General features: G+C 43.5%; 1 protein-coding gene and 3 long non-coding RNA genes across 4 annotated transcripts; 2 read left to right on the top strand and 2 right to left on the bottom strand.

Moving 5' to 3' along the window:
• Positions 1–197: 197 nt before the first annotated feature.
• LOC131496943 (leucine-rich repeat-containing protein 37A2-like) lies at positions 198–12,356 on the top strand (the record flags this gene model as incomplete). The annotated part of the gene is made up of 7 exons (XM_058702820.1): positions 198–273; positions 2,303–4,287; positions 4,669–4,773; positions 8,964–9,013; positions 10,550–10,604; positions 10,684–10,826; positions 10,928–12,356. Coding segments are annotated over 7 exons (2,517 nt in total), but the record flags the coding sequence as incomplete, so codon positions are not given.
• On the bottom strand, positions 844–2,200 carry LOC131497794 (uncharacterized). Its single transcript, XR_009255161.1, has 2 exons — positions 1,829–2,200; positions 844–1,508 (listed from the first exon to the last, which is right to left on the bottom strand). It is a non-coding gene; the product is annotated as an uncharacterized LOC131497794 (long non-coding RNA).
• Positions 12,357–14,742: 2,386 nt separating the features above from the next.
• On the bottom strand, positions 14,743–17,304 carry LOC131497788 (uncharacterized). Its single transcript, XR_009255155.1, has 3 exons — positions 16,473–17,304; positions 16,166–16,361; positions 14,743–15,449 (listed from the first exon to the last, which is right to left on the bottom strand). It is a non-coding gene; the product is annotated as an uncharacterized LOC131497788 (long non-coding RNA).
• Positions 17,305–25,295: 7,991 nt separating this feature from the next.
• LOC131497793 (uncharacterized) lies at positions 25,296–25,997 on the top strand. Its single transcript, XR_009255160.1, has 2 exons — positions 25,296–25,626; positions 25,835–25,997. It is a non-coding gene; the product is annotated as an uncharacterized LOC131497793 (long non-coding RNA).
• Positions 25,998–26,845: the final 848 nt, after the last annotated feature.

Raw genomic sequence — 26,845 nt, 5'->3', positions numbered from 1 at the left:
GGCGCAGTCGGTTAAGCGTCCGACTTCAGCCAGGTCACGATCTCGCGGTCCGTGAGTTCGAGCCCCGCGTCAGGCTCTGGGCTGATGGCTCGGAGCCTGGAGCCTGTTTCCGATTCTGTGTCTCCCTCTCTCTCTGCCCCTCCCCCGTTCATGCTCTGTCTCTCTCTGTCCCAAAAATAAATTAAAAAAAAAAAAAAAATACTGTTGAGGTTGTCTGTAAGACAGTCAAGCTACATTGTGACAGTGCATGTCTGACAAATGGCACACGTTGTGGTAAGTCCTAATTGCCTGATGATAAATTTGTAAATTTTTATTTTATTTGTGGTTTAACTTTTATTTTTAATCAACAATGATAATTTTGTTTAATGTTTATTCATTTTTGAGAGAGAGAGCATTCACGTGTGTGAGCTGGGAGGGGGCAGAGAGTGAGTGAGGGGGACAGAGAATCCGAAGCAGGCTCTACACTGACAGCAGCAAGCCCCATGCGGGGCTGAACTGTGATATCATGACCTGAGCCAAAGTCGGATGCTTAACTGAATGGGCCACCCAGGCACCCTAACAATGGTAAATTTTTAAACTAATGATGTCATTGCCTTATTTTTACACATTCAGAGTTCAGATCCCTGAATTTCTAAGAACTATTCCTTTGTTAAAAGTCAGATTCTCAGTTACATTATTAAGTCAACTACCCCAAAATGAAAACCTGTTCACATAGTGCATCACAGTTTATAAGCTGATTTTACGTGCGTTAGGTCTCAGGTGCCCTTTGTCTTATAGGACAGGTGGAGATACCTTTTTGTTTATTTTGTTGTTTTTATAAGTGTGTAAGAGTACAAGTGATGCTGATTTCTGAAAAAGTTTTATTTGGAGCCTCTGTGTTTCTGTTCCCTAACCAGAAGCTGCTACCCAACCGTTCTAACGGGTGAGAGGGCTCTTCTATTCTTGGGCTGTCCAACTCTTGTTCTGAATCTTAAGCTTTTCTATCCAAAACACAGGTGCTTTTAGGTATTTTTCTGTTCTTAGGTTTTATTGGCACTAACTTGGTGACTTCCAAAATGTGCTTTTGCACCTGGATAGCTTGAATATGGGTCCCTGTCAATGGTCTAGGGCACAGCATAAATTACACTTTGCTACTTCTATAAGTAGTGTTGCTTATTTTCCAAAACAATGTTTTACCAATTATCTTACTCCCTTCTCCCTTAGAGGTGGGCAGAATAGGCATTTTTTTTTTTTTATCTCCTTTGACAGGCGAGGAAAAATGAGATCAGAGGTGCCTTAGCCTAGCACTCGAGTCTCCTCTCCCGTTTTGGGCGCTCCGCCAGCCCGCTGCTCCTCCTCTCTCGTGACCTTTATAACCTCCTCCTCCGACTCTCACCAGCACCACTAAAAATACTTTTAATTCTTCTGGAAAAACCCAGCTGCACAGTGCTGTTCAGTGTACACAAGCTGTACGCTTGACCTTCATGTAGTTGGAAGCTCTGGATGGTTCTCTCAGTAAAGCTAGCAATCTGGAAATGAAAGGAAATGAAGGCAAAGTAGGCATTTGACCAAAGTTTCTTTATCCCTTCTGCATTTTAAAACCTCAAGTATCATTCCGTTGATTTTTTTGAACGCCCCACAGTGGCATCTCTCTCATACCTGGAAAATCTCTTAACCTATACCCCAGATCTCTGCCCAAATTTAAGCAAAGAACCAGGGTGGACTTAGCGGGTCTTGTTTTTAGTTTTTTCTGTCTAGAGCTTATGTTACGGGAGGTGCGATATATGGGAGCAGGGACCAAGCGAAGGAATTGGTGGGTGGGCGGAGAGGGCGTCCACCAGATGAGGACCTGCTGGTGACGGGTGTTGTCCCGTGCATATGTGATGGTAGCAAGAACTCAAGCCCACTGAAGACGTAGAAGGAGGAAGACTCGCGCTCCCTCTGCCCCCGAAGCAGGACAGGGTGGGGTATGTGAATGCCAGGGGTCGCACTAGAGCTGCACACAGTTTAGCCGAGTATCTTCCGGCCTTGGCTTTTCTTGAGGCCTGGGCAATCGGCCCTTAGGGACCAATGGAATAACTCTAAATATAGTTATTCACACTGTGGAATGTTCTGAGGAAATAGCTACTTTTTCAAAACACATCTTTTTGTCCTTTTGTTGTTGCCAATCGTAGGTCCAAGTTTGAGTTCGTCTCCTCTCTAAATGGCGCTCAAGTATTTGCTGATTCTTAATATGCTTGACTGGGACGTATGACTGCATTGACAAAGAGCTGTGCTGTCAGTCTTTCATTATCAAAACTCATCTCTTCTTCTTCTTCGACAGAGCAGGAAGTATACCTAAGGAATGCAGAAGGATCATTCATGAAGGTATTGACAGCTCGAAAGAAGAGCGCCAGCACGGAGCTGACTATTGAGCCAGAGAAGGCATCCTCAGACATAGATCGTGTCAGTTTGTCAGCCTTTATGAATGAGCAGCTAGACTTCAATGACGAAAGTGATGTCATTAGTGCACTGAATTACATATTGCCTTATTTCTCGGAGGGCAATCTAGAAGACGTAGAATCGACGCTGTTACCGTTGATTAAACTTCTGTTTTCAAATGTGCAAGAGGGAGACAAGCCCGTGGGTCACTCGATGAACGACACAGGGGACCCTTCTCTTAAACCTGGATCCAACAATTCAACTTACAAGAATAAACTGAGAAAACTCTACTTTCTGGAAAATTTGTTAGATGCAGAAATTCAGGAAAAAATTGATGACGTGAAAAAGAAAGAAAAAATGGCCATGCTTATACATTCCAGCCTTTTAGGTCCCAAGTTTAAACGTCAAATCTTTCCAAAGAAATTGGAAACTGCCCAACCGCAGGAGAAGAGCCTAGACGAGGTTGAGAGTGTGGGGAAAAAGTCCCTGAGAGTGAACAAGGTCATCAAGGGCCCAAAGGGCATACGGAAAAGGCACTTAAAAGAACTGAGACATCAGAACATCCAGAGTAAACAGAACGCCCAGCCATCTGTGGAGAACATGGCCAAGGAAAGAAGGCTCAGGACACCATCCCCAGGAGAGCTTCCCGTGGCGCACAGGCCCAGCAAATCAGTGGGAAGCTCCTTCAATCCAGAGCCTTCGTTCATGGATGAGCACAAGGCAGCGGTCTCTTCTCTCATGAAGCAATACTCTTTGGACAGGCCTTCTGCCACCCCCGCTCCCAAGGAAAGAAGGCTCAGGACACCATCCCCAGGGGAGCTTCCCGTGGCGCACAGGCCCAGCAAATCAGTGGGAAGCTCCTTCAATCCAGAGCCTTCGTTCATGGATGAGCACAAGGCAGCGGTCTCTTCTCTCCTGAAGCAATACTCTTTGGGCAGGCCTTCTGCCCCCCCCGCTCCAAAATCCCCACCTGACGTGAAAAAAGAATCAAAAGACTTAACGTACACCATTTTTGTTCTAGAAGATGCAAATGCTAGAGTTAGAAATATGAAGGCTTTCGGACCAGCCTCACACCCCAGAAAGACACACCGCTTTCATAAAAGTCGCTCCCGTGTGGTCCACAGAACACCCAAGGCCAAACCGAATCGAAAGTCCAGAAAGGAAAGTTCACTCAGTAATAGACAGCTGCTTGCAAAGAGGCCTCCATCCTCTGCAGTCAGGAGCCTCATAAATTCCCCTTCACGAGAGGATTTTTCATCTCCGGGAGAACTGAGTCCTCAGAAAAATCCTTTTCCAGAATTATTTGCTCCTTCAGGAACTTACAGAGAAAACGCTACTGTAGAGAACACTACTGCCCAAAATGTTTCTGAAGAAAATATTTCTACAGGAAACACTACTGTGCCAGAACAAACCCTCCCTGAATTCACAGACCGTAAGAATCTTTCCACTGCTAATTCTACTGTTACTGCAGACAACTCTATGCCGACCGTTAAACAAACCAATGATACACAACGGGAATACCACAATGCGGGCACTGGCTTGCCCCCAAAAGCCACAGGCTTCACTGTGTCAAAGCTCTCGTCCTCAGGTGATCTGTTTGAAATTCAGTTAAACCAGCAGCTACAGTCCCTCATCCCCAGCAATGACGTGAGAAGGCTCATTTCTCATGTTATCCGGACTTTGAAAATGGACTGCTCTGAGACCCAGGTGCAGCTGGCCTGTGCCAAGCTTGTCTCCAGAACAGGCCTCCTGATGAAGCTTCTCAGCGAGCAGCAAGAAGTAAAGGTGTCCAAGGCAGAGTGGGATACGGACCAATGGAAAAATGAGAATTATATCAATGAGAGCACAGAAGTCCAGAGTGAACAGAGAGGGCAGGAGTCAAGGGAGGTGAGGATAAATCCCAAAATGTGGGGTCTTGACATTTAGGTGGTTTAGGACATGGACCCAAGCACAAGGACCAGGGGCTCCTAGTCCGGGTCTTGTCTTGGCCACATAATTTTGGCTAAGGCAGCGATCTGCCACTTTGCTCATTTAGGAAACAGTGCCGCTGTTCCCAGAGTAGACAAAAAGAGGACCTAACATACAAGATACATCAAGTCTTGAAGAAAATGCTAATGATTAAGATTACATATCACATTAGATTTGGTATATTCCTTAAGAACCTATAAGCGATTCATCGGAAAGAATGGGGTTTTAGAGTCGTTAAAGAATAGTTAACTTTCATCCTATCTCTGTTTTCTAAAAAAATTGTTCTTTCCCTTTTTTTAGCTCACAAAAGAAGTTCCAGGCTATGGCTATAACAACAAACTCATCTTGGCAATATCTGTGACTGTAGTAGTGATGGTTTTGATCATGGTTTTCTGTCTCATTGAGGTAAGGACAACAATTAATTCAGATTCCCAGACTATATTCCTTCTTTATAATAGATTCAGAACCCACAAACTGAAAATCAAAGCCACTTTCCCACCTATCACGACTTGATATCCCTCTTCAGTCTGGAGGACTGAGATATGCTTTGTCCTTTTATTGCAAAGTATATTCCAGGGATTTTAAAAGGAACCCCACTGCCGGGAGACATCTGTGGATTGTAACCAAGATAACAAGCCATTAGCTTGTTCTGAGACATTAGGTCTAAGAAGGCCACAGTTGACATGATAGTAAAATTTCTTCAACTCAAAAAAATTATGTCGATTCGATGCACTCACCAGTCATCCTCCTACTACCACTGATTTCTTTCCTCGTTGGCTAAAATGATGAGAGAGAAATAGTCTTCACCTTCATGGAGCTATCAGTCATCTTGGAAGAAAGGGCATGGCTTAGAGATAAAAGTGTCATCTTGTTGATTAATTAGATGTACCTACAGCTCTCTCCTCCACTACGCAAGGCATTGTGTAAACAGGTTCAGTTAAAACCCGGCAGCTAAAATCCTGCATCAGGCTACTCAAAGCGTGTCATAATTACAGTTGCCTATTCCTGGAGCTTGCCTGTTTACCTTTTATTCAATTATGTATGAATTGAATATATATTCAATATATTTATTCAAATATACATATGCTTATTATATATCTATATATCTATGTCTATGTCTATATCTATATCTATATCTATATCTATATATTGCCATCTGTCATGGCAACCCTCCATTTCAGCCAAAGCAGCCCCTCACCATCCCCTAGTCAGACCATGCCCATTCCTACTTTTGTTGGTGACTTTGCCCACTTGAAATTCCTTTATTTCACTCTGCTGGTGGAAGTCCCGTGAGCCTTCAAAAGCCAACTCGAGTTCATCTTTCTTCACAAAGCCTTCCCCGAATACTGTAATACTCCTGGACCTAGTCCTTCTGTGAGATTGTCACCATTTCTTAGGGTCTGCAGTGACGCATTCCCCTCCCCTGATCACAAAAATATGCTAAACAGTTTGTTAAAAGGCAGCTCCTCAAGAGAGAAATATCAAGGTCATGGATCAGAGCAGAGATATGTAAGGCTTCCTGGTCTATCAGACTTGAGTAAAACCTGACTGGATGTATTAACTGCTAAGGAGAAACATGTCTGTCTTCTGGAGGGTTGGTCAGTAGTAAAAGCATAGAAATGGTGAGGAAGAGACCAACATGGGCAGTGCCCACCTAGCCTTGCCTAAGAGTAGAGATGGCACCTCAGGCAGCAGATGAGAGTCAGGCCCACCAGCCGGGCTGTGCCCGCGGAGCAGATGGATGGATCTAGCTACCTCCGTCCTTTCCATGAAACACTGGATTCAGCTAATTACTTTTCTTCCACTTCTCTTCTCACCAAATAGCCTTCTGGTTATACTTCAGTGTGCCACAGAGGCCTGTCTCCACAGGAGGTAATGCCCAATCATGTGGACACAGATGCCCTATCTGTGGAATGGATGTTTTCCTTATTGTCAAGTCATGACCTGACATTCTGATTTTGATCAGTCCTGTGACATTGGTAAGGTGATATTGCCTCCATGCAGAAAGAAGTGCGTTCTCTCTTGATGAGATCAGAGTCTGATTTCTCAGCCTAAGAGCCTAGGAACTAGCGTGGGGTCAACTTACCATGACCTCTGGGAAGAGAAATCATTGGCCATTGTCCAGTCAGTACTCTGCATCTTGAGGTGGCCTGCAGCCTTTTGCTTTTGGGAAGTTCTATAAACTCCTATTGCTGTTTTAAATTCCTATGTGGTTTAACCTTGTGTTTATATTTTTTTATGTGGTTTCATTATTTCCTCTCCCTACTTAGATGATACACTTTTTGAGGTCAGAGACCATGCAGTTTTTTTCCTGTAGTGGACAATAATGATGTTCAAAGGAAGAGATGAGGCATTGTGTCAATTTCACAATGAGGAATAATGCAACCTAATATTTATGTGAAGTAGCCTACAGAGTCCAGCAATAGACAGATCCGTGGATGACTAGGACTTTTGAAATGTTACCTTTTAGAGGCGCCTGGGTGGCTCAGTTGGTTAAGCGTCCTACTTTGGCTCAGGTCATAATTTCATGGTTCAGGAGTTCGAGCCCTGTGTTGGGCTCTGTGCTGACAGCTCAGAACCTGGAGCCTGCTCTGGATTCTGTGTGTGTGTGTGTGTGTGTGTGTGTGTGTCTCTCTCTTTGCCCCTCTCTCACTCTTTCTCTCTCTCTCTGTCGCTCTCAAAAATAAATAAACATTGAAATGTTACCTTTTAGTATTCAAATCAGTGGAAGAAAATAAATAAATGGTAATAGAACAACTGCTTAATTATTTGGGAGGAAAATAACAACAGATCCCTATTTCTCACCTTAAAAAAACATATTTCAGTACATGTAAAAAAAGAGAAACAAGAACCCCTCAAAGTACTAGAAGAAAATAGAATCAATACTTTTATAATCTTGTGGTGAGAAAAAGCTTTGTGACCTGATACCACATGCAGAAACATTTGATAGATTTGATCGTCTTGTCTGATTTCTGCTTGGAATAAACCAGACATCTGATTTAATCCCCACAGTCCTGTGAGGATGATATCACCATCCTTCTTTCCTACATAGAAGGGGATCAGCTTAAGGCCCCTGTGGCAAAACCCAAAGCAGAACCCAGCTGTGCCTGCAGTCAGCCTGTGCTCCTATCCCACTGTTCCGTCTCCTTCACGATAAAAACACTGACAAATATTTGAAACATTGAAATTCAGTGAAAGCCCTTGAAAGGATTAATATATTTCATATGAAGAGAGTTTTATAAATCAACAGGAAGAGGACAAACAATCCAGGGGATCAAGGGGGCAAGGACTACGATGAACAGGAGGTGTGGACAGTCCGTCACCATATCTGCCTCATGGCTTATGGGACATGGGTCTTGTTAACAAGGCCTTTTCGCCTCATGGTATAAAAATAGTCTCTGATATTTTCTTCTGTGCTCTTATAATATTTGTTGTGATTTATTTATTTTTAATCCGTATGGAATCTGTCTGGTGTTTTGGTACGGTCAAGGTAGGGGATCTAACTTTTTTCCCTTGCATAAAGATCCAGTTACTTTAAAATCTTTTATTGAATGGTTCATTCTTTCTTCATGGGTCTAAAATACTATTTTTATCTGGACTCTATTCTATCAACCTGGTTTTCTTTTCCTGTATCAGTATCACGCTACATACTTAACTGCAGTTGCTCTGTAAGAACGTATTTTAATGTCTGCTCTGTGATCTTCTTTTTCATCCATTTTGTAGCTATGCTTGCACATTTTCTCTACCAAATGTCAGCTGGCCAGTTTTTGTTTAAAAAACTGTCTTGGGATTTGAATGGGACTGCCTCGAATTTGTAGGTTAATTTGAAGGGAACTGACATCTTTACACTATTCTAGGAAAATAGTGTCTCACATCACGTATTCGTTTCTTCTTAATGTCCTTCAGAAGAGCTTTAGTGTTTTCATCGCATAGGTCTTACCCACTCTTTGCTAAGTTTATTCCTAGGTACTTTATGGCTTTTTATTGATAATTGTAAATGGGATAATTCTTCCGTTTTTTGATTAATTATTTATGGAACATAGGAAAGTCATTGAGGTTTACATGTTGATCTCTTGATTTTATATATATCTAGCCATCTTGCTGAATTCTCATATTTCTTCCAATAAAATTTTAATTGATTCTCTTGGGCCTTTTAGTTTGTCTGTAATTTCGTATGCAAATACGTCTTAGTTCTTCCTTTCCACGACTCCATTTTTTTTTTCCCCAGTGCATCAGTTAGGACCTCCTCAACACCAATGAATAGCAGCAGTGATAACAGACATCCTACTCTTGTCCTTGACTTTAAAACAGTGCTGCTGTTTAGGTTTCTGGTAGACACTTTTCTTTTCCTCCTCCCAAGAATTTTTATTAGGAATTATCTGTTGAATGTTATCTGAGGCAGTCAGTAAAATGTATTACCAGCTGCACACGAGTTAGGTGTTATTGAAGAGTCAAAGGACTATTAAACAAATTCCTGTCCTAGGAAAAGTTATCTCACTGGGTAGATAAGACCTAAAATGCAAAGGAATGAATAAAGATTTGGAGGGAATGGTTATTGTGATGGGTAACTGTGATCATGCTTTCTTCCAAAACAGATTTATTCTCATAGAACAGCAGCCAAGGAAGGTAAAGAAGGAGGCTCAAGGTAAATATTAGTCTGGCAATCGTTAAAGTAGAATTTTAGAACTAGATTTTCAAACTCATCTATTTCAGTCCCCTTGTTTTACAGCCAGGAAATCACCAAAGGCAGAAAGAATACATATTTGGCCTAATGCTTTGCCTGGATCCAGCAAAGTTAGCTGCCCAGCCAAACCCGAGTTAGAATGGGACTGGCACAGAGCACCTGCTCACTAGACCTTGAAAGAAAGATCGTGGGGGGACGGGGGTGGAAATGTTCAGACCCGTTCCCGCTGGCGGTGGGCATCAGGCCTGGCCACAGACCTTCTCAGAGGCTCTGGAGAAGGGATAGGGAGGGCCAAAAGTCGTGGGGTGAAGGGGCTAGTCTTCAAGCATGATGGAAGGCAGAATACATGAGTCCCTCCCGTAAAGTGGGGGGAAAACTTCCTTCTTCCTCCTTCTGGTTTTCGAGGCCCCGCTCTCCATTCCCTTTATCCAGACCCAATAGAATTTGAACTGGGAGAGACCTTAGATAATCATTTATCTCTTCCTTTTATAATAATGAGATGGAGAAGGAGAAAAGGAAGATGTCTTGCCGGACGGTTGTATCACTAGTACCACTAGAACCAGAAAGAAGATGGTTCCTTTCCAGTTGGGCACGTCTCTGACTACACTGTTCTTGGGCTGTGAACTGCATTTCATGTCACAACTCAGTGCACACATACCGTATAGACATAAGTACCTTCTAAAACAAACTTACCATACACTCTGGTTCTTTCTGTTCTGTTTTTTTTAAGTTTATTATTTATTTGGGGGGGAGGGTGGAGCAGAGAGAGAGAGAGAGAGAGAGAGAGAATCCCAAGCAGGTTCTACACTATCAGCACAGAGCCAGACACAGGGCTCAATGTCACAATCTGTGAGATCATCACTTGAGGCAAAATCAAGACTTGGGCTGCTCACCTGACTGAGCCACCCAGGTACCCCCTTTTCCGTTTGTATTCAAAAAGAGTATTTTGTGTTTTAGCGCTAGCCGTGTGTTTTCAGGTGATTTCACGACTCACTCACTCATCTGCCTGCAGTGTGAAAGTCAGTGAGCTAGATAACTGCTGGTTGGACTCAGGCATTCACTCGGTGCGATTCATCTTGTAAGGTAAAGCAGCTAGGAAAATAGAAACACCTCCCCACCCGCCAGCAAATGATGCCTGTGAGGCTAAGCCTGGCGGGGACTGATGTAAAATGCTTCTGGAGAGAGTTAGGTGCTTCTGCCGTGTGGTCACCCAGTTTGTTGACTGCACAAGGGCACTTGGCCAAGGGCCAGAAGGTGAGCAGGGTGAAAATCCTGCCTATACTTCATGTCAAGTTACATACAAAGGTCTCCCAGGGACACTGTGGGGCCATTATGGACAGACACAGGAAAATTCTGAAAGCCCAGCATGTATGGAATTATTTCTGAGATCCCAGGTCTGTGTTGATTTTGCTTGCTAATAAGACTGGAGAAATACATTGTGAGAGGCACGGAAAATGGTACGAATCACTAATTGTCTGTGTGTGTGTTTCCTTCAAGGGGCTTCTTTGGATCTCTGCTGCGTAAGAGATGCTCAGAGGAAAGTGACAATCAGGTAAATCTGAGGAGGATGAAGTACCGTGGCTGGAGAAGGCAGGGGAAACAGACCTAACGTTGTCCTTTCTGTTTTCTAGGAGGGCTTTTTCTGGAGAAGGCGGCCACTTTGGCTTAGGGACATGTACAGACCTCTCAATGCCACACGCAAGAAAAACATGGCACAGAAGCTACACGACAAGGATTCTTCTGATGAAGATGAGATTTTCAACATGGAACTAGGGTACGTGATTGGGGAAGATTTTCTCTAAAATGAGGAAATTATGAAGAGTTGAATTGTTCCTTTCGAGAGTCAAAGCCTTGGCATTCTTCTCCTTTTCCCAGGGAGGCTGGCAAAGCCACAGCAGAGAAGACTCGGACCACAGATTCCACTACTGAAGAGCTGGGTGACGAGAGTGAGACAGCATGTGAGATTGTCACAGAGTGAACGCCGTCCTGCCTCAGGCCACCTACAAAGTTTACTTTCCGATACTGGCTTCTCAGCATTGCGTATAAAATACTTGTTTTTCTCATATTAAAATGTATAAATCCATAACCAATTCTAGCCACGTGGTAAGGAATTAAAACGTAAACAGTTAAATATTTATCTACAGACAACAGGGGCCACAGGCGAGAGAAGCAGGACTGAAGCCAGAGTCCCTCGTGGTAGCCAGTATTTCCACAAGACACAGTATGGGCAAAGTAGGGTGAATGGGGCGTCTTTCCGTCATTTCCCTGATACGGTCAGTCTCTGGAAACTGGAAAACGTATCTTCAAGGGGCTTAGACTATTAAGTTAATTAACAGCTTATTCTGGTGCTCTCTCCCCTGGCTCACCAAATACCAGTTATTCACAACGCGCTTGACCCCCTGCCCATAGAGGATCATCTCTCTCTGGCCCTTCTGTAAGGTCTTTGGGGTTGCCAGACTATTTGGATCGCTGAGCCGACCTCCACTGTAGGGCTGAGGCCTGTCTTTATTCCAAGAGCTCAAACTCAGACACAAAATGTGTAGTTGGAAGTAGGGTGTTCCTCAACCTTACAAGCTAGTAGATAATTCCCATTGGGCTTCTTTGTTTGTTTTCTTTAAAAAAAAAAAAGTCCCCACCCTCAGAGAGCTAGCAGGGAGATGCTGGAGGGTTAAAGAATGTGTGAGAGCAGTAATTACCCAGGACTGCCCTGCTCAGGCCTTTATTTCAGAAAACTTATTGGTGGGGGCACTTACTGTTCACCTGTACCCCACTAGCCTCTGCTGACCCCACCGAGGGTCGGATGCGTGCGGCTGGGCTCTCTCCAGTTCAGCCCAGCACCACACCTACCACTGCTTTCCTACCCAGCTCAGATCAGGGCTGCACGATTCCAAGAGATAATGCAGCACAACGTGCAGAAGACGCAAACATCCCTCCACTTCTGCAGAGGAGGGCGTTAACCAGTCACATTTAGGATGTTGGGAGGAGTCGGGGTGCCTGGGTGGCTCAGTCCACTGAGCATCCGACTTTGGCTCAGGTCATGACCTCATGGTGTGGGAGTTGGAGCCCTGCATTGGGCTCTCTGCTGTCAGCACAGAGCCCACTTCAGATCCTCTGTCTCCCTTTCTCTCTGTCCCTCCCCCCAGCTCACACACTGTCTCTCAAAAATAGATAAACATTAAAAATAATGAAGTCATCTATACTTTCTGAGTACATGAATGACAGATTTTAGAAAAAGGACGTCAGAGTCAAAATACAGTAGTGAATAAAAGACATCCTGAATTAACAAGGTGTGATAATCTCTTTTCTTAATGTCTGTTTATTTTGAAAGAGAGCAAGGGGGGAGGGGCAGAGAGAGAGGGAGAGAAAGAGTCCCAAGCGGGCTCCGTGCTCCGTGTGGAACCGGATGCGAGGGACTCGATCTTACGACCGTGAGATCACAGCCGGATGCTTAACCGACTGAGCCGCCCAGGCGCCCCCGACAGTCTCTTTAAATGCCCCCAAATAAATGCTGGTGGCTTAGCGATAGGTGATGGAATATGGCAGCAACCGCTGGCCACCAACAGAGTCCCCCGAGGGGACAGTAGGACTGGGGCACGGCCCAGCAGGTTTGGCAGGGTTGGTAGGAACGGTTCCGAGCGGGGTGATTGGCCCATCAGTGCCTCTTCGGCTTTATTAGTTTGCTGCTGCTGGGCAAGGACACCTGTTCTCCTGGTGCCTGCTCCCGTTCCCCCAGCGTTTTAGTGAGAACGGCCACCAAGTGTCTGTCTCTGTGTGGTGACTTCAGTGAGCCAACAAATAAGTGTGTTGAAAGCACAAGACTAGAGAGTAACAGTAATCGGAAGCGGCAGCAGCACCTACTTTACTACTTGCTTACTTGGTGTCAAGGCCTGGGTTGGGCGTTTTGCAGTCTTAATTTAGCCCAACAGTCCGTGAAAACATACTTTATCATCCCCATCTGGCAGATAAGGGGACAGGGCTTAAAGGATGTAGGTACCCTGTTCAGGTGCCCAAGGCCGCAAGTCCAAAACTGCCAGGTAGGGGTTTAATCCAGGCCTGTTAACTCCAAAGCCTGCTGACGGTTATACTGCCCTGCTGCAGGGTGCAGGGCTACAGAGACGTCTAAGCCATGGTCACCATCAAAGAATCAATAATTACAACGATGAGGATGGTGGCCGCTCCTGTTTGGTGAGCACCTGCTTTGAGCCAGGCGCAGTACTAGGCCCTTTAGTCACTCTTAGGTCACAAGGGCAGAAACTCCTCATACCAGCTCAAACTCCTTCATGAGCTGGGTGGAGCGGGGGCCGGTGGTGACTTTTTGAAGAAGAGAGGTGGACACAGAGACAGAGCTGACGAGAAACCAGGAAGACCCATCTGGGCATAGTTGGGCTTCCCGAAGTGTGGGCCGGGATTCCAGGCAACTCCATTCTCCTATTTTGGAATATTTCCATTAGCTCAAATGTGGTTCATAAAGTGAAGCTTAGAAAATGTTTCTATAACACGACCTCAAATTTGCACAGTACGTATCAGTCTCAACTGCTACCTTGCCGTATTTCTTTTAATTTTTTTAATGTTTATTTTTGAGAGAGAGGGAGAGAGAGAGACAGAGCGTGCGGGCAGAGAGAGAGGGAGACACAGAATCTGAAGCAGGCTCCAGGCTCTGAGCTGTCAGCACAGAGCCCAATGCGGGGCCCGGAGCCATGAATGGTGAGACCATGACCTGAGCCAAAGTCAGACGCTCAACCAACTGAGCCACCCAGGCGCCCCATTCCTCAAAGGTTTTGAGGCAAAATTTCGGGAATAGCTTGGGCACTTCTGCCCCTGGGTCTTTTGTGAGATTCTCAAGATACCACAGGGCTGCAGTCATCTGAAGGCTCGACTGAGTCGGAAGGGTCCACTTCCAAGGTGGTTCACTCACTTAACATGGCTGTCAAGGGGGTTGGAGGGAGGCCTCAGATCCCTGCTATATGAGCCTGCCCACATGCTGTTTGAGTGTCCTCACAGCATGATGGCTGGGTACCTCCAGAGTGAGTGATCTGAGACAGAAATGACAGAAGGTATCCTTCCTATGACCTCACCTCAGACGGCACAGAGCAGCATTTAGCAGTGACTTAGTCACTAAATCCAGTTCACATTCAAGGGGTGGGAATTTAGACCCCACCTTTTAAAGAGAGAAGAGTCGGGGTGCCTGGGTGGCTCAGTCGGTTAAGCGTCTGGCTTCAACTCAGGTCACGATCTCGCGGTCCATGAGTTCAAGCCCTGCATCGGGCTCTGGGCTGATGGCTCAGAGCCTGGAGCCTGCTTCAGATTCTGTGTTTCCCTCTCTCTCTGCCCCTCCCCCGTTCATGCTCTGTCTCTGGCTCAAAAATAAATAAACGTTAAAAAAAAATAAAAATAAAGAGAGAAGAGTCAAAGAATTTGTGAACATATTTTATTCTATTTTTTTATTTTTTTCCAGCACTCATTCAGTAGATCTTTATTTTTTTTCAATATATGAAATTTATTGTCAAATTGGTTTCCATACAACACCCAGTGCTTATCCCAAAAGGTGCCCTCCTCAATACCCATCCCCCACCCTCCCCTCCCTCCCACCCCCCATCAACCCTCAGTTTTGTGAACATATTTTAAAACTACCATAGCCAGGAAAACAAACCATTCTAGATATTTCAAACACACACACACACACACACACACACACACACACACACAAAGGTCATACAAGCAATTGGTGCTCACCACTGGTGGGGCTCGCGGTGGTGAAGGTCAGGGCCAGGGGGGAATCGCACCACTAGCTCTCAGGTTACTTTACCACAGTTGCTTTCCATAGATTCAAAGTTGCTGCTGCCACTCGGTCAGGAAACTTCGGGAAGCCACTGCCGGGGTCACTACAGCCCCATGGCCCCAAGCCTGACTGGTGGGGAGTATGGACTCCAACATTCAGCCTGCATGTCTGCTGCTACAGAGGAGAAAAGCATGGCTTCCACCTCCTTCCACCTCCGCCTTCCAAATTTCACACAGGTACGCTTTATCGGCAGAATTCTGCTGTCGAGGGAATCTGTGAACGATGGTTCGTGGGTTTCCAGGACCTGCAAAGAAGGGGCTAGAAATGGGTGTCAAGAGCCAACCAACATTATCCAGCAAACCCCTCCTGATGGGTGGGTGTTCAAAGGCTTTGTAAAAGGGGGGTGGTGTCCACGTGGAGTAACCTGGTGGTTGTGTTTCTAAGTCAGAAACCCTGAAAGGTGTCATTCTAGCTGGGCAGCAGGTGAGGCGCTGGATGCTGACGACATACACTCATCCCCAGAGGTGACTGGAGAAGCGCCTGGAGTTGATTCTTAGTTTCATCTCCGGAACGTTCTCACTGGAATGAAAGCTGGATGGACTATTGGCAATGCAGTATCTGAGAAAACATAGCCCCCATTCAAAAGGGCTGCCAGAGAAAAGATCTCCACAGGGAAACACGATTTCTCAAAATACAGCCTTTGGACCTCTATACGCAAACATCCCTGGGATGCTTACTTAAAAAGCTGATCCTGAAAATAATTTAATTTCAAAGGCTGTTGGGGCACCTGGGTGGTTCAGTCAGTTGAGCGACCGACTTCGGCTCAGGTCATGATCTCACGGTTCTTGGGTTTGAGCCCCACGTCGGGCTCTGTGCTGACAGCGCGGAGCCTGGAGCCCGCTTTGGAGTCTGTGTCTAACTCGCTCTCTGCCCCTCCCCCACCCCCCTGCTTGCACCCTGCCTCTCTCTCAAAAATAAATATTAAAAAAAAAAAAAATTAAAAGGCTGATCCTGCACACCTCCCCTGATGAAAATAAACAAAAGCAGACACTACTTAAAGTAATCCAGACAGATTTCAGTCAGTAACATAGTATTGCAGTGCCGTAGGGGAAAGGGTTCATCGTGAGCAGGCACCCGACTGGGATTATTACAGAGGTGATGGGGTATTTCACAGGGAGAATGAGGGACTAGGGAAGGGAATGAGTGGGGGGCTCTATAATCAGAAGTGAAAGATGACAAAAAGCAGGAAGGGACGCTGGCCCATATGAGACCCATCTGGCTTTGCTGACACTTCTCAAAGTTAAGCTCCTGCCCTCTCACAGAAGCTGGGAGACAGGGGCCCGATCTTCAGGCGTTGGCTGGACTCAGCAGCCAATCCTTTAGACAGCCGGGAGTTTTGCAGGCAGGCACTTTAAGGGAGGCTAGGGTCCTACTAGGGATGCGGCCACGAGCTGCCAGCAACCACGTCCGTGTTTGTTCAAGTCTTCACAGGCCAAGCAAGGTTGAATCAAGAAGAGGGCTCGGAGGAGCCTGGCGAGCATTTGGAGAAAGAATCTGTCACCCTCCGAACCCACATGCCCACCCCTCCTGAGCCCATCCCCCAAACAGAGGGACCACTTTGACAGGCCTTTTTATGCTCACCAAACTACTGAAGTAGGACAAGGCGGACGGGGAGGTGGGGGAAGCAGAGGTTCTCCGGCTTCTTCAGGGCTGGAGGTCGGCAGGGATTTGGGGGTGGGAGACGAAGGGCAGAGCAGATTGAGGAGGACCAGGAGGCTCAACTGGATTCTTAACCTGGGAGTCCCGACTGGTCATGCTGGCCGGCTCCTGCCCCCACGGAGGTCAGGGCCTCTCAGTCCTGAGGACCACCAGGCACGACCAGCTCTGGCTCCTGTGGTCCTGGTGGGGGTATGTTGTTGAGACCTGGGGGATGGCGTGGAGCACCAGCTGGGGGGCGGGAGCACACTCATTCAAGAAGAAGAAAAGTCCCGAGGCCCAGAGCAGAGGCAGGAATGGTGCTTAGGCTGCGTGTGTTTCCAGGGCAGGGCAGCGGCAGAGAGCGGCCTGGCGCCACACTGTGGAGGAAATGAAGATTTCAACAGTACAAAGGCCTCGTCTGGATGAGGGCTACACCCCAGGGTGGTAGAGCAGGAAAACAGAAGGAGCCTGGCTCCCTGACATAAGAGCCACCGAACCAGCCCCAGATCCAGTACTTAACCGGATTATCATAGGAGAGATCAAGAAGCTGCTTCTTAAAAAAATTTGTTTTCAATGTTTACTTATTTTTGAGAGACAGAGACAGAGCATGAGCAGGGGAGGGGCAGAGAGAGAGGGAGACACAGAATGTGAAGCAGGCTCCAGGCTCTGAGGCGTCCGCACACATCCCGACATGGGGCTCGAACCCATGAACGGCAAGATCGTGACCTGAGCCAAAGTCAGACACCTGACCGACTGAGCCACCCGGGTGCCCCCAAGAAGCTGTTTTTTTTAATTTAACCCACTGTTGGGGCACCTGGATGGCTCAGTCGGTTAGGTGTCCGACTTCAGCTCAGGTCAGGATCTCACCGTTCGTGGGTTCAAGCCCCACATCGGGCTCTGTGATATTTTGAGATATCCACGCCAAATATTTGATATGAAAATATCTGATTTCTGCTGGGGACCAAATTAACTACACTAATCTGTGGTTTGTTGCCTGCATTCATAATGGAAGGAAATGCTAATTCTAGTTAGAGGTTTGTGAAAATAGAGATGTGATTCTATTTTCCATCCAAGTTTGGCACCCACAAATTCAGTCCATTCTATTCACGGACCTGAGCCCTAAAGGGATGGTCTGCAAATTGAAATCGCATGCACACCTTTGCACGTATTCAAGAAAGTGCAGTTTTCTAGGGAAAGGGTCCATTCAATAGCTTTTATGAAATTCTCAAAAGGTTCTTGTCTCAAAAGATTGAGTCACAAATTGGGGTGGAGGTGGAGAAAGACATTTGTTTTCCTGTGAAGTTGTACTTATTCTCATAAATGATGATAAATGAATGATTTGTTTTAATTAAAAGTAGTATATTTGCAAATTGATACCTGTCACTTTCTGAATTCATTCAACAAATATTTATGGAGCATCTCCTATGTCCCAGGAACTGTTTTACATGCCAGGGATATAAGCTCAAGAACAAAACTGACCAAATATCCCACTTGTCAAGGGGTTTACAAATATATAATATAAAAACAAATATGTAAGTAGAATAAATACATAGAATTTCAAGTATTGGTAAGAAATCAGTGGCCAGATCTCTCAAGTTTTCTAATTTATTCAACGACCATTTCTGCTGCTCATAGACTGAGTTTTTTACTAATGATAATACTTTTCATTCATATCATCGTGAGTTGGTTCTTTTTATTAGATGTACTGTTTACCTCTGTCTGAGGATATATTAATGATGCTATTCTAAATTTTTTATACTGTTTATTTTTGAGAGAGAGAGAGAGAGAGAGAGAGAGAGTGAGAGACAGAGTGCAAGTTGGGGAGGGGCAGAGAGAGAGGGAGACACAGAATCTGAAGCAGGCTCCAGGCTCTGAGCTTCAGCACAGAGCCCAGTGCAGGGCTTGAACCCATGGACTGCAACCTGAGCCGAAGTCGGATGCTTAACCGACTGAGCCACGCAGGTGCCCCATTAATGTTGGTATTCTCAAATCCTTTTGTGTTTTCTCTGTTAACTGTGTCATCGACTATAAGCTGTTATATTTGTTTTTTATTTTCTGTCCTGAATAGAATTGGCTTTCTCACTCCATTTGGTCATTCCTGAGTGCAATTTATCTTTGTAGTTGAGATTTGACTTGCTTCTGTTTCTGGTCCTAAGGAAGAGGTGAAATGAACCACGGGGCTTGTTATTGGTGACAGGTCCCCCTGAGAGTTAAAGAAGAGGTGGGAGGTGACTTCTAATGGCTAGTCAGAGTGTATACCCTTCCTCCAGGGTTCTGGGACCCTGCCCCCTTCTCACACCAATGGCTCCTGCCTGGAAGAAAACACCCTTTGCTGCCAGATCCAAGGAGGAAGGATGCGGGGTTGATGTGGTGTCCTTGGTCCTACTGCAGTATCCCAGCTAATCACCCTGTAGGTGGCTCCAAGGCATTTCTGGTGGGGAGTGTTTGTAGAGCTCATTTATTCCCTTGGCTTTGAGCTAAGGTTGTGGATTTTCTAATTGTATCTTTTCTAATCATTCTTAGGGACTTTGGTGGAGTTTGGAGTTTGGTAGAGACTTGGCCTGTTTCAATCTGCCAGCTTGAAATAGCACAACCTCTTAGGAAGACAATTTTCTACCCCTGTTAAATCCTGGAGAAACTTAGGCAAATGTGTACTAGGATATAAACAGAAAAATGTTCAAAGCAGCACTGTTTATAATAACTAAAAATTAGAAAAATCTAGTATCCACCAACAGTAGAATGAACAAATAGTGTTACACGGGTATTTACTCTATACTTATTAAACTGAGCATTTATGTTCTGTGCATTTTATGCACATTTTTAGTTCTCACAGACATTTTTTAGTTGGGGAAAAAAATTAGATGGCTTTACTTGTAGCACTGATATGGTTATAAATAGGGCTTCCACAATAAAATTTGGGAAAAGAGAGGAGGAAGTGGCAGTTCTGTCCATGTTTTTGCCACTCAGGGCTGGGTTCTAACAGAGATTTTGTGATCCAGAGAGTAGGCATTAAATGTACATTTTGGTGTGAAGAGTAGATAGGGGTGTGTGTGTGTGTGTGTGTGTGTGTGAGAGAGAGAGAGAGAGAGAGAGACGAAGGAGTATGTGAGAAGAAAAGATTTGAATCAAACAGCAGACCACCATCCCTACATTAAATAAGAATTAGTGTATTTGGTGGCACCATCACCCAGGTTTCTCTCACATCTAGCGGTCCTGTGTAGCAAATAGTTGTAGTTATTTTGCATTTTGACCGAGAAATGACCTTTTCATTGTGCAGAATTCTCCGTGACAATTATCTGACCGAATTACATAAAGACACATTTGAAGGCCTGCTATCCCTCCAGTATTTGTAAGTTAATCAGTTCATCATTTATTATGAGTTTTTAGTTATATTATTTATTAAAATATACAGGGTTCAAATTAGATAATTGCAACAATTTCTTCTAACAGTAGAATTCTATAATTCTCTATAGTGGAATTCTATAATTCTCTCTATTACATTCTATAACTCTGTGAGTCTGTGGGGACCCAGCCCACCTCTAGCATTAAATACCTCCTATGCATTTTCAGCTTTTTAATTTTATAGACAAGATGTAGGAAAAAGCCCTTCAGTTGTAGAGGAAAAGGGGTAATGAAGTCTGAGCCATTATGGACACCCATATGAACCTTGTTATGTAAGTGTTCATATACCATCTGCTTTTATTTATATTTATTATTTATGGCCCATGGATCAAATCCTGTGTATGGTCTGTCTTGATCCAACCTATGAGTTCAGAATGATTTTCGTGTGCTTAAAGGGCTGTAAAAGAGAAAAGAAGAGAAAGAAACAGAGAATATGTGACAGAGACCGTATATGGCCTGCAAAGCCTAAAATATTTACTGTCTGGCCTTTACAGAAAAGGTTTGAAAAAGTTGGCTTAGTAAAATGAGAGGAATTGAAGTTAACCTCAAATTGTCACCTACAAGACAAGAAAATATAGAACACTTACATTAATTTGAATGCCATTAACCCAGAATTTTTAAATAATTTAATCTAAATTAAATATTTAAATATTAAATATTTAACTAAGCAGGTGAATTATGTAAGCAGTATTACCAAGTACATATTAAATTATCAAGAGAACAGATTAAGGATTTCAGTGTGGGAAATTGTATTAGTTTATTTTTTTATTATTATTTTTTATGTAATTTATTGTTAAGTTAGCTAACATACAATGTGCTCTTGGCTTCAGGAGTAGATTCCTGTGATCCGTGTGGAACTTCTTATGCCACCATAAAAATAGATGTTTAAAATGATGGTTAAGGGGTTGGGGCTCCTGGGTGGCTCAGTTGTTTGGGCGTCCGACTTTGGCTCAGGTCGTGATCTCACAGTTTGTGGGTTCGAGCCCCGTGTCGGGCTCTGTGCTGACAGCTCAGAGCCTGGAGCCTGTTTCAGATTCTGTCTCCCTCTCTCTCTGCCCCTCCCCCACTCATGCTCTGTCTCTGTCTCTCTCAAAAACAAATAAACATTAAAACAATGATGGCTAAGGGGCACGTGGCTGTCTCAGTCATTAGAGTCTGCAACTCTTGATCTCGAGGTTGTAGGTTAGAGCCCCACGTTAGGTATAGAGATTACTTAAAAAAATGAAATCTTTAAAAATATAATGATGGTTAAGTGGTATAGTTAGAAATGTTTACACTAAACAAACATCAGAAATGCCTCTAACTTCGCTAATTACAGAACAAAGATCTCTCCAGCCTCATTGTCAAGGAAGAAATGTTTGCATATATCTCTGTAGATTAGACATGCAGAGATACTAATGTTCTTTGCTATGGAGGTTCAGTGTTTATTCTTTGTCCATGCCATCCAAAGCTGTGTATTTCATTAATCCTTTTTTAAAAATTTTTTTAATGTTTCTTTATTTTTGAGAGAGAGAGAGACAGAGTATGAGCAGGGTAGGCACAGATTTCATGCGATTCAATGCAGACCATCCCTTTAGGGCTCAGGTCCGTGAATAGAATGGACTGAATTTGTGGGTGACAAACTTGGCTGGAAACTTGGATGGAAAATAGAATCACATCTCTATTTTCACAAACCTCTAACTAGAATTAGCATTTCCTTCCATTATGAATGCAGGCAACAAACCACAGATTAGTGTAGTTAATTTGGTCCCCAGCAGAAATCAGATATTTTCATATCACATATTTGGCGTGGATATCTCAAAATATCATTTATTCTCATCAGTACCTTGAAGTTATAATAGTTAGTAGGCGTACCATTATATTTTGTTATTTAATATTCTAACAGAAGCAGATTTATTGCTATATCACTAATCCTTTTAAAAAATTTTTGAAAACTCTATTTCCACATAATTTCCTTTTCCTATATATTTTAACTTATTATACATTTGAAAACATTATCCCAAGAACATAAACTTCTGCAGATCATCAATAGATATATAGAACGGTGCCTGGGTGGCTCAGTCTGTTAAGTGTCCAACTTCAGCTCAGGTCATGATCTCACGGTTCGTGGGTTCGAGCCCCACATTGGGCTCTCTGCTGACAGATCAGAGCCTGGAGCCTGCTTCCAATTCTGTGTCTCCCTCTCTTTCTGTCCCTCCCGTGTTCATGCTCTGTCTCTCAGCAATAAATAAATGTTAAAAAAATATTTTAAAAAAATTTGATATAGAGAAAAAAAGGTTAAAAATCCTGCCCCAGGGGACTATTGACCCATAGTTAAAAACCTCTGTCTTACAAGGCATAACCCTCAAGCTGAATTAGAAATCATCAAATCTTCGGGCACCTGGGTGACTCAGTTGGTTAAGTGTCTGACTTCGGCTCAAGTCATCATTTCACAGTTTGTGGGGTCGATCCCCACATCAGGCTCTGTGCTGACAGCTCGGAGCCTAGAGCCTGCTTTGCACTCTGTGTCTCCCTCTCTCTCTGCCCCTTCCCTGCTCTCTCTCTCTCTCTCTCTCTCTCAAAAATAAACATTTAAAAATTTTTTAAGAATCATCAAATCTTACCAGATTCGTGTTCTAGTATATAAACTACCAAATACACGCTTTTCAAAAAAATATTTTTTTAATTTCAGTTTATTTTTTTAATAGGTAATATATATTTGCATGGCTCAGAATTCCAAAGGTATATAATACACAATTCAAAGTTTTTCTCCTACCCCTGTCCCTCAGCCTACCCACTCTCTCCACTCTCTCTTGTTTCTTGTGTCAAATTACTTTCATTTTTCTTACAAGTTTGGGAAATAAGATCTCCAAGTTTAGATACTATCATGAGAAAATATAAACTATAGATAGTATTTAAGAAATTCATAAAATTCATAAGAAAACAACTACCTTGTTCTACCATTTGTCCCTTACCAGTAAGGTTATCAGACTAAGGGGCAGGGGGGAATCTACTTTAGGGGGATCATAATCCCTACATTTAGATTACTATGACTGTTATATCTTTTATTATTAATTCAGAAGTCATTTATGACTTATCTACCCAAGTTGAACTAATGATATGACACTCAATCTGTCATGAAAAATGCCAGTCAATTACTTTGAGTATAATATTGTTTCCAAAATTACTTGTGTCTACACTGACTTTTTCTACAAATCAATTTAAAAAAAAGATAACAAAAAAATTGGCAAAGGACAGAAAATTCAGACAAGAAACACAAATGCCCAGGAAAGATACAGAGATATTTAAATGTATAAGTAATCAGAAAAATTCAAATTCAGAAGGGACCCATTTTATTCACCCACCAGATCAGCCAAGAAATGGAGAATATCCAAGAGTGGGAGGGTAGGAGGAAATGAATGCTGTCATGGTGTACAGATTGGTGTGTAAATTGGCACAACTTTTTTGAGGGCAATTAAAATTGTATATATCGACATCGTCTTCATCCCAACAATTCCATTTCCAGGGATCTATTCTACAGAAATACCCACCCACGTACACAAAGATGCATGTATGAGGTGGTCCATGCAGCAATGCATGTAATAAGGAAACTGGACACAGCCTAAACATCCATCAAGAGGGGAATTATTAAATCGTAATACACTCATACTATGGAACATTATGCAGCAGCTTGCATGGATGGGGTAACCCTCTATGTACTGGAAGAAAAAAAGTCTAAGACATACCACGAAGCAAAAGAATCGAGTTGTAGGATGTTACAATTTATGTAAAAAAAAGATAAGAAAATCACACAACAAACCCATTTTGCTGTAAATATGTATGTAGGCAAATGCATGGAAAAAGGTCTGGAAGGATATATACTAAATCCAGAGTAGTGGCTATCCCAGCAGTGGGGGGATTAGAACATAAGGCAGGTGTTCACTATATCTGTTATTTCATCAAAAAAAATTTTTTTAGTGTTTATTTATTTTTGAGACAGAGAGAGAGAGGGAATGAATGAGCAGGAGAGGGGCAGAGAGAGAGGGAGACAGAATCCGAAGCAGGCTCCAGGCTCTGAGCTGTCAACACAGAGCCCAACGTGGGGCTTGAACCCACGAACCGTTGAGATTATGACCTGAGCCGAAGTTGGACACTTAACCGAATAAGCCCCCCAGGCCCCCCTGTTATTTCATTTTTATATATTGAGACTAGAATCATGTATTCCTTGTATAATGGAAAATAAGTTGAAATTGTTTCTAATTTTAAAGGGAACCTGCCAAACTTAATTTTTAAAATAAACACAGATGGGGCGCCTGGGTGGCTCAGTCGGTTAAGGGGCCGACTTCAGCTCAGGTCATGATCTCGCGGTCCGTGAGTTTGAGCCCCGCGTCGGGCTCTGTGCTGACAGCTCAGAGCCTGGAGCCTGTTTCAGATTCTGTGTCTCCCTCTCTCTGACCCTCCCCCGTTCATGCTCTGTCTCTCTCTGTTTCAAAAATAAATAAACGTTAAAAAAGAAAAATTAACACAGAATTGCAATCGGTGGAGGTCGAGTTGGGATATGGAAGGGGAAACACCTTTCCGCAGAGCTACTGACCTCAAAGTTCTGGACCAAGAAGGACCTCAGAATGCAGTTAGGTTTTTTTTTTTTTTTTTTGTATTCGTATTTGGAGAGAATATACTCACAGTTTCTCAGCCCAACGGTATCCCTTCCATACATTTTTATCAATGTGAGAAATAGAGTTTCCTTGGAAATCTCTGTGAAGAAACACAGTTCAGATCCTTGAATAGGTAGGAAAGGAATGAACAGAATAAATAAAAGAATCACTGGCAACCTTGTGGGGAATATTCCAATGCAGTAAATGCCAACTTTCTAATTTCCACGGCTATCAGCATCCCAAGTGGTGCAATTAATAAAGAGATAGCGTGGGGCCAGTGGCACAAACAAGGCAGCTCCTTAGAACCTGAACTTCCTATTTGTTCCATTCCTTGGGTAGATAACGCCTGTTAATTACTCTGGAGATAAGTACTTTTTTTCCCCAAATCACTTATGTGTCTAAAATGGTTCCTTCCACAAATCAAGGAGAAAATAATAATTCAAAGAAAAAAATGGTAAAAAATTTACCATTATCAGCAAACAAATGTAAAGAAGCCCTCTACTGACACCTCTCTAGGTGTTAGAAGGATAAGGGAAGTTAGAAATTAGAATAACTAACATGGAAAGATTTCTTAGACATATTGCATAGGGAAAAGCAACAAATCACTGGGCAAGGAATTAAAAAGTATCCCCTCATTAGGAAATTAGGAAAAAATGCAAAGGAAAGAGATGGGAAGGAAGGACACACACCAGAAAGGTGACAGGAGTTATCTTATGAGTGGTAGGGAGGGTGGGGTGGGATTTTCACGTTTTATCCTCTATACCTGTGACATTAAAAACAAAAAAAGTATCCATGCCAATTCATGTATCCATGAATTACACATGTTCAAAAGAAGCTATTAAATGCCTGAGGTTCAGTTTCAACCGCTAACTCTGCGTATGACTTTGAATCTTTACATTTAGTTTTGTCCTCTTCCCTCAGCAACAGCTTACCTGGTCAGTTTATATACACATTTTTTTCAGGGGAGTCAGGAATAAATTCAAAACAGATACCCATCTGCCCATGTGCCTGGTGGACATTTCCAGTCAACCTGAAGCCTTCCGGTTGCTCTATGTTCCCTGGTAAAAGATGCCTCAACTTCCATCATTCTCCTTATCTGGGACAGAAGTTTCAGAGTAATATCTGAGTTTTCTCTTTCCCGTGCACACCCCACCCGTGACTGTCATCAGTTAGTCTATCTTGTCACTTCCTCCTTTGCAGTGCTCTCAAGGCTTTTCTTTCTACTCTTTTCAGCCACTCTGATTCGGCCCCTTGTTACTTTATTCCCAGGTTTTGTTAGAACATTCTATCTGGTCTCGCTGGATCAAGCTCTCCTCTCCAGATCGGCCTATATGGGGAACTGAAAATAATCCTGTTTCAACGGTCTGTATCTCATGCTTGAAAACTTTCAATGGCTCTCTATAACTCAGAATCTAACGTTCAAACCTCTCTAGCTGATAGTCAAGGTTTCTCGTAATTGGATCTTTAACTGCTTAACCTAATTCCTGATCATTCCTGCAGCCGTGCCTTTGCCTAGACTTATACCCATTTTTTCTCTATTTAACACATCAGAGCCACTCTTTGGGTCTCAGCTAAAGTGTTAGCTTATCCATGCAGCTCTCCCTGACCTCCATACTCCGCTGATTACAGAGTCTGCTGAATTCCAACACCCATGGTACCTCTTTTAGTACTTAATTACATGCCACCTCCCTTTTTATGACCATTTCCTTTCTTCCCACCTGTCATTTCATGTTCTGAAGACGATTTCATCCTAGTGTGGCGCCCATAGTACTTACTCTTGGGTTGGGCCCAAACTGAGTACTGTATGTGGAAGGCCGGGCGTCAAAGATGAGGTCTGGGGAATCAAAATAATAACAGCTAACACTCATATTTTGCCAGGCACTGATCCAAGTGCTTCATATGTATTACCTCATCTAGGTCTCACAATAATCCCATGAGATGGTAACTATCATACTTTCCATTTCACAGAAAAGGAAACTGAGTCACAAAGCTAATAGATGACAGACCTCGGCCCAAACGCGGGCAATCTAGTTCCAGAATCTCTACTCTTCACTACTCTGTTGTATCCTATTATAGAGGATGGAGCAAAAATGGGAGAGTAGAGGTTAAGGGATGAAATAATGGGGCTAAAAATTGGATAAGGAAAAAGAATAAGGACAATTACAAGTAAAAGATTGGAGAAGGGCGAACAGTAGTAAAAAGGAAAATGAAGATAAGGGATAGTTGACAAAGAAAAGGTAAAAACAGAAAGTCAGTCAACGTGGTTGGGGAGATGAGGAA

Source organism: Neofelis nebulosa, chromosome 16, assembly GCF_028018385.1.
Source record: "Neofelis nebulosa isolate mNeoNeb1 chromosome 16, mNeoNeb1.pri, whole genome shotgun sequence".
In the NCBI taxonomy this organism is placed as follows: domain Eukaryota; kingdom Metazoa; phylum Chordata; class Mammalia; order Carnivora; family Felidae; genus Neofelis; species Neofelis nebulosa.
Note: the sequence above shows the minus strand (reverse complement) of the source record. Positions and strands in the feature narration are given on the sequence as shown.